Source organism: Panthera uncia, chromosome D2, assembly GCF_023721935.1.
Source record: "Panthera uncia isolate 11264 chromosome D2, Puncia_PCG_1.0, whole genome shotgun sequence".
Classification (NCBI taxonomy): Eukaryota; Metazoa; Chordata; class Mammalia; order Carnivora; family Felidae; genus Panthera; species Panthera uncia.
In genome coordinates, this window is record NC_064818.1 from 19,266,861 (window position 1) to 19,288,513 (window position 21,653).

The 21,653-nt window shown below is 38.0% G+C and overlaps 1 protein-coding gene across 7 annotated transcripts in view; it reads left to right on the plus strand.

Moving 5' to 3' along the window:
* The window catches only part of BICC1 (BicC family RNA binding protein 1), a 291,648-nt gene that overhangs the window by 166,049 nt on the left and 103,946 nt on the right, over positions 1 to 21,653 (plus strand). For 6 of the 7 annotated variants that reach the window (XM_049645089.1, XM_049645086.1, XM_049645088.1 and 3 more), the window contains one exon: positions 14,948 to 15,017. In XM_049645089.1, the coding sequence (XP_049501046.1) occupies positions 14,951 to 15,017 (67 nt within the window). In that variant the 5' untranslated portion in view covers positions 14,948 to 14,950. Of the gene's footprint in view, positions 1 to 14,947; positions 15,018 to 21,653 lie in introns of those variants that run through there. The other variant, XM_049645090.1, reaches the window with a different exon arrangement.

Consider the following 21,653-nt stretch of genomic DNA (forward strand, 5'->3'; position numbering starts at 1 on the left):
TGTGTGTGTGTGTGTGTGTGTGTGTGTGTGGAATGTATATTTGAATTAAAAGCATGCACTCTGCCCATCCATTCCTAACTGTTCCTTGCCTGACTCCAGTTGACATCTGAGCCAGGGACTCTTGATTTAGATATATGATCCTATTAAAATAATGTGATTCTACCTTTGGTTTCCTCAAAGGGCAATGGATTGTTCTTCTAGAAGCTTAAAACTGTCTTGCAAATGAAATGCCCAGACATCCTCTTTGTGATTGTCAAAAGTGTAACTTTCATTGGCTTACCAATAATTAGGCCTTGCAAGACCTGGCAAGTTCAGTATAAGTAAAATAGACTTTTCCCTCAAAGATAGTTTATTCTAGAAGGGGGTTGATCCAGTTTAAAAATAGAAATATAAGTGGCATAAGAAAGACAATATAGCAGCTCAGAGGAGGGAAAGATTGTATTAAATTAAGGGGATCTTGAAGTTGCTTTTATGCTTTGTGATGAACAACAGATAGAAATTGAGTGCAGGAGACCGTGAAACAATAGAACTGCTTATATAATGCAAGAAAACCATAGGGATTGGGTGTGGGCAGGACAGTGGATAGTGGTGGTGATGAAAGTAGAGGAGACTGAGGAAAAGTAAAACCAAAGAGGTGGGTCGTGGCCTGGTATGGACAGCCTTAATGTTAGGCCAAGAAGTTTGTGCCCGACTTAAGAGATAATGAATAAGCACTGGTGGATTTAGAGGAGGGAAATATCCGCACTTAACGACTTGAAGGGGAGAGAGCTGGAAGTGCTGCTACCACGTGTGAAGCCCTTTGTGGAAATGCTCAGGAGTGGTAATTACCTGGATGGAAGGTTGTTTTAGGTTCTGGGCACAGTTTGGGGGAGAGAATCACTAGGTCTGTGCAACTGATTGGGTACAGTAGTGTGGGCAGCGAGGGAGAAGCTATGGGAGGTGAGAGGACAGCTTTGAACACATATCAGAGAAAAGTGTGGAAGTCAGAAGGAGGACCAGGTTTGGAATGTGCATCCAGTGGGATGCTTTCCATTTCCAGTAACAGGCTGGCTTCACCAACATGAACGTGTACCTGCTCTCATTACTGAAGTGTGCACAGGTAATGGCTTCAGGGATAGTTGATCAAGAAGCTTTGTGATGTTATCCAGGACTCAGATGTTCTCTGACTCAGCTCTGTCTTCCACCCTGTCAGTTTTATCCCAGAGCTGATTCTCTTCTTGTAGCATCAGGGCTCCATGTGTCTTTGTTTCCCATCTAGTGGGAGAGAGAGAACCTTTTCAGAAATTCTCTTTAAAAAGCCAGAAAGCTTCATTCTCAAAAGTGCCCATCAAACCTTTTCTTATTTATCTTTCACCCAAATTGCATCACATGCCTGGCTGTTCTTTCTTTCTTTCTCTTTTTAATTTTAATTTTTTTTTTATTTGAGGGAGAGAACACACATGAGAGGGGGAGAAAGAGAATTTTTTTAATGTTTATTTATTTTGAGAGAGAGCACAAGTGAGCAGGGGAGGGGCACAGAGAGAGAAGGCAAGAGAGAATCCCAAGCAGGCTCCATCTCTCAGTGCAGAGTCCGATGAGGGGCTCTGTCCGACATACCATGAGATCATGACCTGAACCAAAATCAAGAGTTGGACGCTTAACCAACTGAACCACCCAGGGGCCCTGAGAGAGAGAGAATCTTAAGGCCCCATGCTCAGCACAGAGCCTGACACAGGGTTCGATTCCATGACTCTGGGATCATTACTTGAGCTTAAATCAAGAGTTGGATGCTCAATTGGCTGAACCACCCAGCCACTCCTCTTCTTTTAATTGTGGTAAAATCCACATAACATAAAATTTACCATCTTAACCATTTTTAAGTGTCCAGTGGTAATAAAAACATTCATATTGTTGTTCAACCATCACCAGCAGCCATCCCCATAGCTTTTCGCATCTTGTAAAACTGAAACTCTGTACCCATTAATAAATCCTCATTGCCCCCTCCCTGTAGCCCCTGAAAACAAGCAACAATTCTACTTTTTGTCTCTATGATTTTGACAACTTGAGGTAAATTTTCTCATGAAATGGAATCATACAGTATTTGTATTTTTGTGACTGGCTTGTTTTACTTAGCATAATGCCTCAAGGTTCATCCATGTTGTAGATATGTTAGAATTTCCTTCCTTTATAAGGCCGCATACTGTTCCATTGTATGCATGTACCACATTTTGCTTTTCCATTCATCCATCGATGGACACTTGTATTACATTTCCACATTTTAACTATCATGAATAGCACTACTATGAATGTGGATGTATAAATATCTCTGTGCGACTATGATTTCAGTTTTTGGGTGTATAACCAGAAGTGAAATTGCTAGATAATGTGCTAATTATATTTTTAATTTTTTGATGAATTGCTCTTGGTGTTCCACATTGCTGTTTTCAACAGCAGCTGTACCATTTTACATTCCTACCAACTGTGCACAAGAGTTCTAATTTATCCACATCCTTGTCAGCATGCACTTTCTGCTTTTTTTGTGTGTGATAGTAGCCATCTTAATGGGTGTGAGATGCTGTTTCATTATACTTTTGATTTCCACTTCTGTAATGATCAGTGGTGTCAAGCATCTTTTCATGTGCTTATCAGCCATTTGTATATCTTTGTTGGAGAACAGTCTATTCAGGTCTGCCCATTTTGGGGTCAAGTTGCTTAGTTTATTTTGTTGTTGTTGAGCTTTAGGTTCATGCCTATTCATGCCTATTCTTAAATCAGTCCCTGGCATTGGGAGTGGCATCACTCTATTAGATAACCAGGTTGATTCCTGGATCCTGGATAGACAACTTATAATGTCCTGTTGTGTGGAGAAGATTGTGCACAGTTTAAACATGTCTAAGGAGCTGGTGGGATATCAAGGCAGAGATATGTTTAGGAGGTTATGTGTACAAGTCTGGATTCTGAAAGGAGCAAGAGTAGGTTTTACTATATGATGTTGAAGCTTTTAAAAGAACCATCTGGCAGAGGCGACTGGGTAGCTCAGTCAGTTAAGCTTCCAGCCCTTAATTTTGGCTCAGGTCATGGTCTTGCAGTTTGTGAGTTTGAGCCCCACATTGGGCTCTGTACGGATAGTGCGGAGCCTGCTTGAGATTCTCTCTCTCCTTCTTTCTCTGCCTCTCCTTGCCTGTCTCTCTCTCTCTCTCTCTCTCTCTCTCAAAATAAATAAATAAACTTAAAAAATAAAGAACCATCTGGCAGAGACAGTAATGCCCAGCAAATACTCTAATTGCCCCCTGCATGACCCAGCTCCTTTTGAATTGGTAGAGCTATGTGTGTAGTTATGGTCAATGGAATGTGAGGGAGGTAATGTGTTTTTCTTTGAGGCCAAGGTAGTAAAAGTTCAGCACAGGATTCTTCCTATTTTTCTTCCAAAGGGAGATAGGAGGCCATGGATTCTAGATGGGCAGCCATAAAATGGAAAGGCCTCCATAAGCTTGGCTCGCTGAATGACTGTGGAGAACCAAGCCCTTTGCTGACCTATGCAGTCCATTTAACAGGAGAGAGGAACTTTTGTGTTCATCAACTGACATTTGGAGTTGTTACAATAGTAGCATAACCAATATGTACCTCTTCATTATTCCTTTTTTAAAGCAAACTTTTCTCAAACCTAGTACTTCGTTTCCTATTTACCCAGTACAGCCTGCATAGAATTTTATCTTATTAATGTCTTAGGGATGCCATTATAGATCTGCTTTTGTGCTAATCTGTCATTATCAGTCAGCATTAATCCTACTGGGGTTTACTGAGCTAAGTAGGATTGTTTGCTTGAAGAAGATTAAGGTGATGTGGATGGTAAAATGTGTTGCCTAAAAAAGCATATAATGTGAAGTCATGTAACTAGAATAATGGGCTTATGAAAAATTAGAGGCTAGAAAGTTAACAAAGTTTGGTAACTTGATTTTGTTAGAGATATCAATACTATTACATTTTTTACCCAAGATATGTACTATTAAACCATTATATTCAAGTTATATACAACTTAGATAGTTCAGGTTTAACCTTTTTATTATACACTTGTGATAATAGATATGATAAAGATATATTTAAACTTTCTGGGGAATTATAATAAAGTGATAGTTGGGGAATGAAATAACATTAAGAATCACAGATCCTTATGTCCCAGGGGAACCAAGAAACCTGTTCTTCATTAACATAGATCATTACAAATAACCCACTCATACCCCATGAAAATTCTTGTTGGTTTGGAGCACAGGTCAGAAAGTAGTAGGGTCCATGCTTTCTCTGGCCCACAGTGTTTTTTAAATAATTGAAATAGGTCACATTTAGAAATCAGGAGATTTAGGGCACCTGGGTGGTTCAGTCAGTTGAGTGTGTGACTTCAGCTCAGGTCATGATCTTGCAGTTCATGGGTTCAAGCCCTGCTTCAGGCTCTGTGCTGACACCTCAGATCCTGGAGCCTGCTTCAGATTCTGTGTCTCCTTCTCTCTCTCTGCCCCTCACCCGCTCGTGCTCTGTCTCTGTCTCTCAAAAATTAATATTAAAAAAAATTTTTAGAAAATCAGGAGACTTAATACAGAAATCTGGCTCATCTTTTACAATGGGCAGATGCGGGCCCCTGAGCCTGTGCCAGCCATTGGCTAGAGTGGAAATGACAGAACTTAGGCTTCCCACTGTCCACAACCCGTACTTGGCCCAGCTTGCCACTCACTGTACTTCTCCACCTCAGACATTTTAGTTGGAGAGTTTCTTTATCCATTAGTATGCAGACATACCCTGGGAGAATGAATTCTGTCAGTGATACAGAATTTACCTTCATTTAAGGAATATTGACTCAGTTCATTTATTTTGATAAGCAGATTCCTAACAGATACCATTTTTTGTATGAGTTAAAGGAGACTGTGTAGATGGAGCTGCTCTACTCTGTCTGATTTACCAAGTGCCAAGTAATTGGAAAGTCTTAGATAATTGTTGCCTCTCCTTTTGACCTTTCTTATCTCCATCACTGTATTTTAACAATGCTTCTTAGATCCTAAGTGCTAGATTCAAATGTTTAGAAGTGAACAAGATACAGTTTGTTGGCCGTTGGGAGGCCACTTTATTGGTGGGATTGGAAAAACAAGCAAAGAAATAAGTACTATAATGTTGCCACAACAAAGTTAGAGTGCGGAGGGGAGAGAGAAAGATGACTTCTGGCCAGGAGGGTTGGGAGAGTGTTCAGAGTGGAGGGTATATTTGAGCTAGATTTTGGTTGATAAGGGGGAGTTCTCTGAACTTCTAGAAATGAATTATTTAAGCTTGCCTATGGTGTGGAACAGTGTGAAGCCCCTTGTCAGTTATTCTCAATAGGACATAAAAGGTAGTCCTCAACTTGCACAGCAACGTGGGACCATAAAAATGACTGTGCAGGCTGAAACTGCAGAGTGTTTTCAGTAATCACTGGGAAACTTGAATGATGTTCATTGTTCTAAACATTTTTAAACATGTTCTAAACATGTTCAAACTTCTAAACATTTTTGTGAAAATATTAAAAGTTTCTGTTAGTGATAAATGTATAGGAAAATGAAGATATTAAAGCCAATTATTTAATGCACTGTATTTAAATGTTAGAAATATTGAGAATGAATGTATTTCATTTTTTTTTTTGGTAAAAAAACTTGTCAAAAATAGTTGGAACTTGGGGCGCCTGGATGGCCTAGTTGGTTAAGCGTCCAACTTTGGCTCAGATCATGACCTCACAGTTCATGAGTTCGAGCCCTGTGTCAGACTCTGTGCTGACAGCTGGGAGTCTGGAGCCTGCTTCCGGTTCTGTGCCTTCTTCCCTTTCTGCCCCTCTGCTGCTCATACTCTGTCTCTGTCTCTGTCTCTCTCTCTCTTTCTCTCTCTCAAAAATAAATACACATTAAAATAATTAAAGAAAAAGAATAGTTGAAACAGTGCTTTTTTTATTGTATAGCGTATGATACTGAGGGAGCATCTTTTCTGTGCCTTGGTAACCGTAAGTCTAGATCCGACTCCAACATGTCATCCTTTGTACTTTGAAAGTTGTGAAATATCTCCCAGAGTTTCTTTAATGTGTAGTATTTTGCCGGCATCAGCTCCTCTTTGTCACAACCACTTTCATTATTTACGTCACTAGGCTTGTATGCACTGAGTTTCCTCTGGCTGCATATCACAGCCTCTCTAATAGCGATGGCGTCTTCATTCCCAGCATCCCAGATTCTGTACCCCTGACATTTGACTCAGATTTCACTTCCAATCTCACTGTTTGTTTGCTGTACTTTCATCGTGGTTGGCCAGTTTCCACTTTTGATTATCCATTTTTTGTAAAATGTCATTGTTTCTTACCTTGGGAGACAAGGAGTCAGTACAACTCCTTGGTCTGCCATCTGTGCATGAACTGATTACAGATGTGCAGTGAGTAATCCCCCACAGACTTTGAAAGAAGTGGCATGACTGGTCAGTGATAAAGATGTAGTGATTTGTATCCTGAAAGAGAGGGCAGCAGAATGTGTATTTGATGCAACTACTCACAATTAATGTACTTTGTTAACTGGTATGTAATCTTGTCTTGTTGGGGGATTGGCACCATTTACTTAAGCTATGGCAACTTTATGGCTCTTGGAACTGTGCCAAGCCAGGATGCGTATATGGACATCTTGAGTGGGTTTGTCCTGCTCTTTGTTGGAAGTTCAGCTTCTGTAGCCCTGGCCAGTGAGTGCCAGTGTGGCCCTCTGTTGTGTCATTGTGACAGCCAAAATGCATCCGATATGCTGCATATGTTCATGGAGGTGGTGATCCTTTCCTGGATTGAACCATTCTGGGGCTATCTCTGGATTATTCTGTCATTAGTTAATCAGAGTGTTGAGGGGCAGCCACTCTGCTGCTAGTGAGCACTTCATGGTGGAATTCTGGGAGGTTGGGCTTTCAGATGTCCTCCCCGCCTCCATAAATATGTGGTATTTTTCACTTACTTTGTAAGCCAAGTGGGGCAGAAATTTCCCTTGCCAGGGAGTCATGTGATTTAGATTCTCACTGGACTTTGTCACATGCCTATCTGCAAAATAGGTTACACTTACCTGATTTCTAAGATTATTGTGAGGAATACATGGGAAATGTATAAGAATATTAGACAAATGTGAGGAATTGTTCTGAAGATGACAAATAACTGAGTCGGTGAGATGCATTTCGTGGATTTAAAATGAAATACAACAGAGCCTGCTAATGTCTCAGCAAAATAAACATCCCCAGCTTTTAGACACCCCCTCGTGTGAGAAGTTCACTACTTTCCCATCTCCACTTTTCAGGGCTTTCTAGTTGGCTCTTTTCTCACGTAGCTCCCTTCATTGTGAAATGCAGCAAATTGACTCACAACCCATTAGTACCTGAAGTAACTTGAAACAGCCTTCTCCATGAGGATAGACCTATTTCTCTATTGATATAAGGAAACTAGAATCACAGATGAGCTAGTTTTTTGGGGAAGCAGGCTGCAGATGGCTCCCAGCTGGCAGCCATTTTGAATGATGAATTTTCAATAGTTTATAGAGTATAAATGTCACGTTAGAGTGTTCAGTGTTCTTTTCCTGGTCCAAGAATAAATATTTCGAGTAAAGACAGCGTAAATAGACTTGTCGTTGGTTGATCTGAGATGCTGTGTTTACTTACCTGTGGATTTTTAACTTTATGTCTGGGTTGAAGAATTTGGTGAAATAAGCATGTTAGTAGAATTGTTGGTTTGGCAAAGGTTTCCATCATCTGTAAGATATTATCCTGTAATTGCTGCAAACTTGCAGAATCTGTAGTATAGTGAATATTGGTAGATATGTTCTCTTTCCACATGGTATATTAATATGGAATTTGTTGGAGATGGAAAAAACATTTATTATGACTTGAGCATTGAAAAATATAAATTATTTTTTTTTATCATGGATGAAACTCCATGTAGATTTTGATTGGATTTTAACTTATTTATTTTATTCTAATTTTGGCAAAATATTTTGGCTAAGTGAAATTACTTAAATTATCCCTTGTAAATAAATCTGTGATGAAATTTTTTTCAATAGCTGATAGAACTTTCTTCCAATTAAAAAAATTTAAAATTCCAGGCCATGTAAACATTATGCTCCCTTGCCAACTTTCCTTCTCATACTCCCCATAGAAACTAAAACCAAAACAGGAATATATGATTCCTTGTTTATTAGGTACCTTTTTAATATAAAAAAAAAGCAGTGCTATTACTCTTTGATCAGGGTACATTATGCCCTATTTACAAAATACAAATATGAATTAAAAAGATGTTAACAGAGCTGTTACATATCCACAGGATACTATCTTCATCACATTTTTCATCATGAAAAAGTAACTTTTATTTGGTTTTTATTTTTAAAAAAATATTTTAAGTTTATTTGAGAGAGAGAGAGAATGCACACATGAGCAAAGGAGGGGCAGAGAGAGAGGGAAACAGAGAATCCCAAGCAGGCTCCGTGCCGTCAGTGAGGAGCCTGATGCAGGGCTCAACCTCATGAACTGTGTGGTCATGACCTGAGTTGAAATCAAGGAACAGATGCTTAATTGACTGAAACTGACTGAGCAGGTGCCCCATGAAAGAGCAACTATTAAAGATGAACTAAAAAGTATATATTCTTTCTGATGTCAACAATCTTAATTGCTTTATATGTTTCAAAATTGATATTCTTGGGTTAAATACTTTTGTTACTGTAAATATTTCTGTTCATCAGATCTGAAATTAGCATAAGAATTAAATTACATTTCCATTATTAATCCTCTGTTAGTAATGAGTATAGCAAGTTTGACAACATAAACTTAAAATAGTTATTTTTCAAAATATTTCATCTTTAGATAAGCTCCTCTAAAATCTCATCTCTCCTCATGACATATAGAATTGCTGCTTATAATGAAATAAAGAAACCTAGCTGAAATTGACAGAATTGAGAAGATACTGTCTTGACAATGGAGGTGTCCTGAAGTTGAAATTGCCATATTTGAAATGGCTTAAACATATAGCACCCGGAATTATGAGTTAGAATAAACATTTAAGGTGTCATTTAGTGTTTACTGAAAATGATTCAGTAAACATTTGAGCTTCGATTTTTTTTGAAGGTAGAAACCAGGGCAATGATATTAAAAACAAAACCAAGAAAACTAGCTGGAACTCACTCCAGGATTTTTCTCCCTGAGACAGAAGATAATCATTTTCTTCTTGGAGATTTTGTGGTTTGCGCACCAAAGCATTTGCTTAACTGCCATGATAATGCATGGCGACCTTGCTCTACAAGGAAGCATTAGCCATTTTAAGTGTGTTTCCCAACTTTCAGTTCAAATTTCACACATCTTATTTTTTTTGGAGAGGGGTTGGTCACTGTTAGCCACTTAATTGAATTATTCCTTGAATGCAAATTGAACATTTTGGACAATATCCTGACTTGTTTAAGAATTAGGGCATAACATGGGTTTCTGTAAAGTGATTTCCTTGTAGAAATTAATTGGATTGTGGAAAGTATATAATGTTTTTTTTGAAAAGGTGTCAGTGTTTTCATCCATTATGAGATCCTTAAGATTAACTGCTTTAGTGGTCCCATTTCTGTGATTTTTAAAAAACATCACTTTAACACTTTAAACATCACTGGTCAACAACCCAGTCTACTCAGTGACATTTATATCGCTTGTATCTACACCAGAGCTCTTAAGGCAGACATGGCCTCTTTGAAATGGAAAGTAAGCACTTATGTCAGGGTTGTCTGGAAGCCCAGGGACATCTTAAAAAATATATGTAACTCATCTGTAAGCTTTCTAGCTGCTCCCCGCCCCTGCCACCGCCACCACTTTTTTCCTCTAGGAGAAATCCCAGTTTTTCCACTGATCTCCTTTAGCCGCTTTATTAATGTACATCATCCAGAATAATGAGTTAATATAAGTCTTTAAAATATTTAAAGTGTGATTTAATGTGTGTAGAAAATGATTCAAAATTAGTAGTGTGTTCTTTGGGCTTTGATTTTGTGAAGGTAGAAACAAGGCCATAATAAGATTGTTTTTAAAAAGCTAGCTGGAAGTCACTTTAGAATTTCTTTTTTTTTCCTTTTTTGAGACATAAGAGAGTCATTTTCTTCCCAGAGGTTTTGTGGCTTCTTTGATTTCAGGCCTCAGCTTCTGGACCTCACCTTTTCCAGCTCCCTTATTTACCTTGATTTACCTTCCTATTTGTCTTGATGTCCATTTAGGACATCATTTTAAAAAGTAGCTTGCTGTACACAGAGCCTTTCTTTCACTTGCTTAGTGCCCTGATTTCTGCCTCTGCACCCTGCAGTCTACGTCCTCTTCTACCAGGGCTCATGCTTCAGCCCCTGCTCTGGTAATCCAGCTTCAGTCCTGGCCTTCCTGGACCATCCTCCCTCAACACTCCCACCAGAGAACTGGTCTTCCTCCTCCCCCTGATTAGAGGCCCTTTCACACTCTACTATTCCATAACTGGCTGAGGCTAAAACCAACTATTAGTATGCAGTGACTGTGCTGTAGGAACTGACTTGGAGTCATTGGAGGTGATAGTTTAAAAAGCTTCATTGATAACTTCCTAAGGGGAATTTTGACTTCCTAAAAGTGAAGTAAGTATTGCCTCTTCCTATTTGCAGTTACTTTCCTGGTTCTTAGAGTGATGAGCAGTAGCCAAGCACAGGTCCTGTATGTCTTTGATTTATGTCATGTCTTCAAGTCTTTGTGAGCATGTCCATGTGCACATCCATAGGAGGGAGGAGAAGACGTGAGACACATTTGCTGTCCTGGATTTATGAAGTGAGCCTTGAAGCACCTCAGCCACATTGAATCACCCTCAAATCCTCTGGAGTACCTACCCTCCTTCCTTCTAGACCTTTCTTTTTTTTTATGTTTATTTATTTTTGAGAGAGAGACAAGAGTGAGAGCAGGGGAGAGGCAAAGAGAGAGGGAGACACAGAATCTGAAGCAGGCTCCAGGCTCTGAGCTGTCAGCACAGAGCCTGATGCGGGGCTCAAACCCACGAGATGTGAGATCATGACCTGAGGCAAAGTCGAACACTTAACCGACTGAGCCACCCAGGCACCCCTTGACCTTTCTACATGTACTCTTCTATGTGGGATGCTTTCTCCTACCTTTTATCCAGCTAGCTGTTTCTCTTCCTTCAGGTGACAGCATTAATAGGCATTTCTTTGGGGTAACTTTCCTTGACTGCCCATGACTGGGCTAGGACTCCCTCTATATATTCTCATATTGCCCTGTCTCATTCTGAAACTTGACACACAGTACATAATAATGGGTTAACCTGTCCTCTCCCTTGTTAGACCATGAGATCCTGGAGGGAAGCACCATCTTGTTTGCTGTCATATCCCTAGTTTCCAGGACGGTGCCTGACCAAAAGTAATGTATGTGTAATTAACACAGGGGTTAATATTATCTAACAACCACTGTGGGCCATGTTCTGTGTTTGAGGTTTTCCACATGTTTTCTTATCAAAACCAACAATTCTATGAGTAGGTACTATAATTATAATTATACAGAGAATAAAAGGCTGATAAAAGTAATTTGCCCAAAATGATAGCTAGAAAGTGGCAGAGCTGGTATTTGACTCCCTCTCTTAATGACCAGATTACACACAGTGATGAACAAATAAAGGGATGTCTGAGAAGGCATCCATTTGGAGCTCTGTATGGGGACTGCAGCCTGGTGAATGACCTGTGTGGGTGGCATTGACTGGCTACACATGATATTCAATGGAGTCGGTTTTTTTGTTTGTTTGTTTTTTTTCCCCCTAAACATAGAGAGAAGGTCAGCTACAGGTGCTAGATTCCAACAACTAGCAATTTGTTTTCTCTGTAAGGTTTGACATTGACTGCCAGTCATAGAACTTTGGAGAGCATGTGGTGTGGAAGATGAAACTCCGGTTTTAGAGGTCGGGATACTAAGCTTGGGATAGTCTCTTTTCCCCTCACAGAGAGTGTCGAGGCGGGTAGGTGTGGAGACTCCAGACTGGTGGGAAGCTTAGAGGGAGTGTGTGTAAAGTAGCATTTTGACTTGATGGCTGTTATTTACTACTAGGGTATTATCTCTGGCATATTATTTTCTATCATGGAGCGTCTATTGGTATTTAATAAAAAGATAATACTTATGCAGGGTGATTTCTAGGAACTTCTGCAAATGATTAAGATTTTAGAAAGTTATGTCTTGCCACCATATGTTGACAAGGAGACTTCTCTATAATAGTATTATAATTGTGGCACCCAACATAACTTACTGGATTAAATGGACAAGTTATTTAATTCAGAAAAAGAAAAGTATGCAAATTATAATGCTTCCCCACCAACAGCATTATATATAGTATGGTCTCATTTTTCCATTTTATGTCTTTGGCATAAAGCAACTTAGAGGAAAATTCTGAATAAATTTTTAGTCACTTTGAAGATATATGTACGTATAGTAGCTGGAACTATAGCTGGACTATAGGAGAAGTCCCTCCTAATTGGAGCTTCCTCCCCTCATTCAGTGACTGTTGAACTTACCCAGAAATTTACTTTTACTTGGCTTCAGGACTTAAGTGATTTTATAGATTATATTTTAGGGAACCTTTATTAACCACCTCCCTTAACTGGCCCTTTCAAGATAGTGGCTGTGAGCTGCCCTTGTGAGCAGATCCTGTGCTAGCAGCTGGTTTACTGTTAAGCAGTTGGCTTTTTTATCTGTGTCCTTGACTGGACTGTAAGCTTGTGGATGCCAGGAGTTGTATCTTATTCATAGCTGTGGGTCCTGGAACTTGTGGAACCTAGGTAGGCTCTTGATAAATATTTGTAAGATGTTAAAGCCACTTGTTATGCACACATATTAAAGCATATATACATGTTTTAAAAAGAGACCCTATGTTCTGTATGGTTTGGTCATTAAAATATGGTCTTTACAAATAGCCTGGCATTTTTATCTCCACTCTACTGCTTCCTGCCTGTGTGAGGAATAAAGAAGTCTGCTTTGTAAGCATGCTATGAAGATTCATTTACCCAAATATATCCTGTGCTTGCTGTGCGTAGGATAGAGAGCTTTTATTTTGCAGAGACAGATTATAAACAAGTAAATACAGAAAATAGGAGAATTTCAGAATACGGTAAGGGATAGGAGAGAAGTCAGCACAGAGAGATGGGAAGAAGAATTCCAGTTGGGGTCATGCAGGAGTGGAAAGGGCGAGTGAGCGTGGACACAGAAGCCCTATGGGGGAAGCCTGCTGGCATGTTCCTGGGAAGCAGAAGAAACTGAAGAGGATAATATTTATTTACTTAATTTTGAAATATGGATTAGAGCACATTAACAAGGACAACATGAGATGGGAGGAGAAGAAGCAGGTCCAGGTCTTATAGGGTCGGGGTAACAAGTTCACCTACTTTCAGGGCCAGGCCAGTACATTGACTTAGTGAGGACTGTGTGACCTCATTTTTGTTTTTCAGTCTTTAATAGAGATACACAGGTATAGAGAAATATTTCTCTGAGAAAAATAGCAGTATAAACACCATGATAAATGGCAAGTGAGTAACACAAATGTGATGATAATGGCAAGTGGCTCTTGACCTCAGTGTGAGAGACCCAGTGGGGGCTGTGGGGTACAGCCCAGAACCTTCCTGGACCTGACAGAAGAGGGCATCTGGTCCTCAGTGCCAGCCAAGTGTTGCCATGTGGGAATGTGAGCTCCAGGTGCTAATCTGTCAAGTTTTCCAGAGAACCAGAAATCTTAATTTCTATGTGAAATTCCCAGGGTTAAAAATGTTGGCTCACATTTTAAAAACCTTGTGATGGGTAGACAAAGTGCATCTGTGAGCTGCCTGTTTGAAACATCTGCTGAAAGTTCTTTTATGCTGTGAAAAGGGGGATTAAGTGAAGTACAGTGCACGTTAACATGTTAAGCATGTAGCCTTATGTCTACATAAGACATAGACTGTGCTGAAGGGATAAAGGTATTTTTTATTAATCTCACTGTGTTTAGTTGTCTTCACCTTTAGTTTGTTTAGTTAACTAACACTAAGTCCATATTAAAAAGTATATATTACTCTACTATTTGAAGTGGTTAATGTATGCTAGTTGCTGTTATTTGCCTATTAACTTGTTTAGTTGTTTGCTCTATCAATTTCTTTGGTGAATTTTGTATTCATGGTACAAAAGTAAACCTTAATCTAGTCTTATTCATGTGATAAGAGAGGAACAAGGATGAACATTTTTTGGTTATTCTTTTTTAATTGCCATCTACTGCCTTTGCTCTGTGGTTGTTGTTTCCCTCACTTGTTCTTGCACCTTGGCACATTTGGGTCCAAGGCCCCCTGGCCTGTGTTAGCTACATGGAAGCAGAAAAGAACTGGGGCAGAGATGCCATTTTGCACTAGGCGAAGGATGATGGGAATGCAGCCTTAGGACATGATGTCGTATTTAGAGGTTTTTCATCAGTTTTAATGAAATACAAATGTGACCAGAGCAAGTTGTTATTTTTTTTCCCAGAAAAAAAAAAATCTTCATTTAGTATGGCCTAGCCCACGTAGTTTTGTATTACAAGGATTATGTTTGGTGTGTTGCAATCTGTTGGCGATGGTCTTGGGGAATTTTATTCAGCGCAAGCATCTCTGAGAGTTCTGGCGTCAAGTGGGGTCAATTACTTGTTCATGTACTTTTGGTTTTGTTGTCTCTATGCTAAAATTCTGGAGCATCACGGAGAGGAACACTGGGAGTAACAAAATATACTTGAATATTTTTAATAGATTAAAGGCTTATAAAAATGAGTATCTCTTTTCACCAAGTTTTTCTTTTGCATTATTTTAAGATGAGATCACTTTATCAGCATGAGACTAAAGACTTGAAAATAATTTTTTTAGAAGAATCTTAACTGTAAATACAAGCTCTTAATTGAATCAATATTTTTCTCTCTTAATTTTTGTTACAGATCATGGAGGAAACAAATACGCAGATTGCTTGGCCATCAAAACTGAAGATTGGAGCCAAATCCAAGAAAGGTAAATCATGAGAGATGGTGCAATTGGTGGCTTTGATAATGGAGACTGGAATTACTGGGGAAAAAAACCCTGGAAGTTTGCCGGGAGAAAATCAACCTTTATTCTTACCACATATGTCCCAGAATATTTGTGTAATAGCAATATTTTGGAAGGCTTATCATAATTGAAAATTATGCCTTTTATCCAACAACCAAAAAAATTAAGTATTTTATTATAATGGAAATGTTTTTATAGGAGATACAATAGCAAATTATGATTTCAGTGATGCCCTTTCATTCAGTGGCCATAAGTAATGGTAACTCTCCACGTGTAATAAAGTGTTTTCAATACATAAACTTCCAGTGTTTATACAGTAGGCATCTTTTTTTGTACCACACAGATTTAATAGCTAATTTTTTTTTCTTTCCAATGTAGTACAAACCTTAGATTTCCTTTCTTGCACGCTTCTTCTTTTCATCTGTCAAAGAGTGACGAATGTGCTACATTTCTCTTTTAGGCTGAGAATTTCCCTTGGGTGGCCTTTCTTCTGCTTTATTCTAGAACACACTATCCAATGCATGGATGGTCAGGAATGGAAGTACAGGCACCTTGAGTTTTCTTCCAAGGTTACATAGTAGTTTCAAGTGACCTGCCAGTATATGTTTTTATGAATCGTTTTCCAAAGTATAACCTTAGTCTGAACAAACTTTGTTGTGTATACAGTCATTAGGAGATAATGAGAGATACCATCAAACAATTCAAAAACAATGATTATGCAAGCTGAACATTATCTGTTGTGGTCTAGTTTTTTTGTTGTTGCTGTTTGGTTTCATATTTGCTTCCCCTTCTCCCTATGACTTTTATTGCTAAATAATAATAAACATTGCGGGATTTCTCAATTTCTTTTCTTATTTTAGTTTAGAATGCCTTCCTTTAATCTCATTTTATTAGTTACTCATCACATGGAATGTAAATTATTCTACGGTTGTTGTTGTGAGTACTGTTAGCGGGACTTCAGTGGACTGATTGTGGTGGCAAGAGCTGGGAAGCCTGGGTTCTCACCAGTCATAAGAAAGCATGGTGAATTTCCAAGTATAATTACATAGCTAGTATACACCTTGCATTTGCCAAGTGCTGTAGGATATATGCTCAATCTTCAGTGTGTTGAGATGTTTTATACTCATCATGCTGAAGAAGAAATTACTCATTAGTGGATTACCTACCTGTTTGGTTGTTTGTGGCCATTTAAAAATTCCTAGCCTACTACTTGAATAAATTGGAACTTGAGCATAAATTGGATTCTTTTTCCCTATTGTCAGATATTTTTACTTAAAAAATGTGATGGACTTCATTACTATCCTAATCAAAATGTAATTTGATCAGTCTCTAAAAATCCCCAAGGAAACATGAATATTAAAATGATTTAAGATAATTTTAGATGGCTTATTCTCTTGCATTACCCATGCTGTGTTTTCCCCCAATTATCATGAGAAACTTGGAATTGATTTTTTTATTCAAAATGTGGTTACAATTTTAGAGATTTTAGATAATATGGAGAAAAATAGATGAGGTTAATGTTTTAGCTTAGTTTCCAGTCATTGACACACTTAACCCATTCAGAATAGCCAACTATATTCCACATTTTGATTATAAATTTTTCTTTGAAAATAAAAATATTTCGGCAGTATGTTTTGAGGGCATTTAGCATAATTTCCCCATGGTTAAAGTTAACCATTGGAATTGTGCCTAAGAATTGATCCCTCCAGGCCTATGTCTACAGACATCATTTTATTTTTCTATTATTTATGAAGTGCTATGAATGTACACAGTACTGTATTATGAGTAGAATGTGCCAAAAGAGAGAGATTGAGCTCAAGGAAGAGAGAAAAAATCAAAAGTTTTCCTCAGAGGAATTTACTATTCAGAATTTATTTGAGTTGCTCTTGTTACTTAAACACACAGCTGCTGAATCAGTTTTGGCTAACATCCCTGATATGTGTATACCTATATTAAGTTAAAGTTTTTTAAATTCAGAGATGAAATTTGTTTAATTATGATTTTTAATAAGTAAAAATAAAATGAAAATGACAGGAGGCACTTTTGAAGGCAATTCTCCCATTTGATGTGGGTATCCGCCTCTGAATGTTGTATAGAAAACAGTTGTTAGTCTTTATTTTAAACCTTCTTTATTCTAAAGTATTACTACTCAAGATATCCAATAATATAAATGTATCTAGGGATTCATGCCATGTTTTAGATGGTTATTAAATTCTAAATCCCATGGTGGTGTGATGACTTGGAATATACAGACGATCCCCAGATGATGCTAGAGAGAATATAGCCATGGATTGTGTTGTATTTCACTCTCTAGACTTTTGATCTTATTGGTTGCACATATAAGCCTAGAGATACATTTTTCATGGCTACTGCTACCAGTCTGCCCCTTTCTTTACCCCATTGGAATTTAGTCCTATGCTTTATGTTTTAAGCCATCAATCCTTTAGTAGAGTGGCCAAATGAGTGGCTGTATGGCTACTTTGGTTGAATTGCTGGTAGGGAGCTGCCTGGCAGAAAGGCAAAAAGCCAACTACCTGAATTTGCCATCACTTCAGAAATTCAGATTCTTCTCTGGAGATTCTGGTTCAGTACGTCTATGGTGAGATTAGGAAACATATACTTAACAAGTTCCTTTGGTGGTTTTTATGGTTAAGCTGACTTTGTAAGCCAAAATCTCACCATCTGACTTGGAAATACTATGACTTAGTTACTAAGAAGACCATGTTGAAAGGTAGTGGGTGATGATTGCTATTGAAAAACAGGCAAAAGTCCTTCAACAGTCAGTCCTTTTTTTCTTGATAATGTCCATCTTGGTTTCCAAAAACTGCACTTTTATGGATTCATTAATTTTATGTTTCTGTCATCTTTGTAGTTAGCATGAATAAGTTTAGAGTGATGAACCATTGTTCAGTGCCTGTGTAAAGAATAATTTTGAGTAAAATTTGTCCCTCTCTCTACCCCTCATTCGTCCTTCTCTCATTCCCTTTTACTCCTCCATTCTCTTTAACCATATAGAATACAGTGAAAAAAATGTATTAGAAATATTTCCACTTAGTAAGCATGGCATTTTGGGAAAGGGCATGTTTTGTCATACGAAACTAAGTAAGGACTATGGAACTTTTAAAAATTTATAAGCATTTGAAATTATTGGAAGGTTGATTCTCATTACAGCTAGAAAGAACTAAGAATTTAAGATTCAATATAATTAACACTGAAGTAGGCAATTCTAGGGTTGTCCTAATGGGGGTGTCATGAAGAAGAAAAATAAAGCAATATATAGTATTTCTTCTATATAGCATACATTTATTTTGAGTGGAAGAAAATAAAAATCTTTCCAACTCTTAGGTTCAGAGTACTAGAATATTCTGCTTTGAATAGAAAAATCAGTGGTTTATGTCTCTGAGGACAGCACTTAAGGATTAAGGTGTTTAATACTGTAAAACCTTACTAACAGAATAACTTCAGGCACACATTAAAATTTTTAATATGCTATTCTGAATCACAGCCTATTTTAAAGTAAATGCAGCTTCATTAAAGTATAGATAGCATTTTGAACAAGTTTGACTGTTCTGCCAGCTAGAAGTCCTTCCAGACCTGCCTTAATAGATAAAAGTGATTTATAATGAGAATTTATCACACTGTTATGATTGTGTGGCATGCAATGCTAGATGAGTTTGTTCTCTCTTAATTAAGGTAAACATTTTTCTTATGGTCTTTTTGTCCGTAATTTGCTCATTAGTCTCTTTCTTCCTAGACTGGCAAAGTTGTAAATGTGGGTGAAAATTGTTTAAAGTTTTTATGCCAAATTACAAATAAATGTGGCCAGCATTAGTGAAGCTTTATTGTCTTTTGTTCTGGGAAGTTGTCATCTTACAGAGTTGAAGTGATAGAAACTGTTTCTTTTATGACTATTCAGGATGCCCCAGAATGATCAGGAATGAGAGGTGTGGCTAAATTGCTTGATGTTTCCTGGTTTCGAGGCGATTTGGCACCAAGTTTGGCTGTTCTCTTCCTCCTGGAATAAACAAGAGTATCATCAAAATTAGGTTTTATTATTTTTGGTTGCATTCCATCAGAACAAGTGATATGTAATAGGAAATCTTAGGTTGAGAAAAATTGAAGACTGTTCATTTTATTTTTTCCAGAGGAAAATGTTGAATGTATGTACACTTTTGTTGAGTATTCACATTGAACTAGTTGAGGCTTTTAACACTGTACTGCTCAAATGGGGCAGAGAACAGAGAAGAGGCATGGCATGGTGTGCCATGCTACAGTGTTTCCAGTGGTGAGTTAGTGTCTCAAAAATTATTTTAGTCATCACAACCAGCATATAAAAAAATACAACTAGATTAGAAAAGAACAGAGTGTAAGAGTATTGTTTTATGTCATATATGTCACTATTTACATGTATATATAAACATATAAATATTACTAGCTCATGGTGTAAAATGAGTGACAAAGACAGGTTGGAGAATGCTGTTCTAAGTGATCAGTTACCCAAAGGGTAAAGAGTATCCTTAGCACTGTAACCAGTACATAGTTGGCACTCAGTAAGTATTTGCAGATTTTCTGATACCTCGTTCAGCTCAGTCATGGTTAAAGTGAAACCACTGGTAGAGATGGAGTTGTAAGCCACTAAGCTGTGGTGTGTAGTAGAAAGGTTTAAAATCATGGCCTTTACACAGGAGTGGCATTTACTATTATGAAAAATGCTAATAATGTCTTTCCTATAGATCTTTTAAGTGAATGAATGTGACATAATTTTTGGCTGACACCAGTGTGTCTAAAGCTCCTTTCAGTGGTTTTGAGTAGTAAAAGGAAACTTCAGGGAAACGATGAAATGACCTCATCTTTGTCATTCATGGGGCACCTGAATGAAACTCTCTGCCTTTCCTAGTAAGCTTGTAAATGAAACAACAAGATGCAGCCTCCTGGTTGTCTTCCAGCCAGAGTTGTTTTTGTTGTGGCTGCTTTATTTATAAAAAAATTTTTTTTAACATTTACTTATTTTTGAGAGACAGAGCGCAAGTAGGGTAGGGGCAGAGAGAGAGGGAGACACAGAATCTAAAGCAGGCTTCAGGCTGCAGGCTCCACAGTGTCAGCACAGAGCCAGAAGTCAGGCTCGAATGCATTGACGGCGAGATCATGACCTGAGCCGAAGTCAGATGCTTAACTGACTGAGCCACCCAGGCGCCTCTGTTGTGGCTGTTTTAGTTAGTGTTTGGTTACATAATTGACATATCACCAATAATATTGAATACTACTGTTTGTTGAGACTGGCTGGGGCCACATACTGTGCTGAATATTCTATATATATAATCTTATTTAATGATCAGAGCAATCTATGACTTCGATGGTGATATTTTCAGTTTATAGGTAAACAAACTAAAGCACATGAAATAGAATAACTTGCCCAAGGTTTTATGTTTAGTAGGTAGCAGACCCCAAACTTGAACTCAGGTCTATTTTCAGAGCCCAAATCCACCTCGGTGAGAGTGTACCTTTCTTAATACCTTTCCTTATTCCAAGGTTTTCTTAGATATAGTATTCCTTCGGTGACCATTGCCATGTACAACTGATTATAATTAGTACTGATAATAATCAGTTTCATAATGCCTCAATCCTTGGGAATTACAGTAATTTGAAAGTAGGCTAAATTAGGCATATCCTTACTCTTGTAGATAACATCTCCTGTTTTTCAGGAGGAGTTAGATTTAACAGTTAAGAAAAACATGAAACCATTCATAACTGTATACATATTTTAAAAATGCCTGCTTCTGAATTTTATCATATCTTCATGTGCTGTTTCATTAGGAAGAGACTTTTTGATTTGTCAATAAACTAAAACAACTTCTAAGATGAACTTAAAAGGAAAATAATCTCAGAACATGTTATAAATTCCTTGGAGGATTTTTGCTTGCTTTTTTGCTTTTCAGTCTTCAATAGCAGTTTCTTTGACCTGCTCAGTAGCCATTGTATTTCTGCCGGGGAGAAAGATTTTGTATTTAACATATTTGTATATATTGTTAATGCAACTGATCATCAGTTGGTCAATGATAACTGGGAACCAAGAGTAGGAATTCATCCAAAGAACTAGATAAGTTGTATGCGGTGTACTAATAGTCACTCTGGTTAGAGAGAAGTACATCTCTTTCTACATGAATGACCCTATTTGTAGACAGTGCCAAACATGCAACTTTGAAATCCTTTCTGAATATGACATGTGCTCACACACACAGACACACAACACAAACACTTATGTGTGCGTGCACACACACACACACACACACAGTCCTGCAAGTGAAATGATTTATGCAGTGTGATACATTATCATAACTGAAGGCCCAAGTTTGGGTTCATATCTTGACCTCTCACTGGCTCCTCTTTCTTCCCTTCTGCAGCCCCCAAGAGTTGGCTTACTCATTCATCTCATAAATGCTACAGGCTAGCTGCTGCTTCCAGTCTCTCCTCTCTCTCCTATACCAGGGCCACAGAGGAAGGTGGTTTTAGCTTTTCAGTTGTTCTCTAAGCCTGAAATAAGCAAACATATCTGGAAAAATTTTTAAAAAGATTTCTAATTAATTAGGAAACAAATTTGGA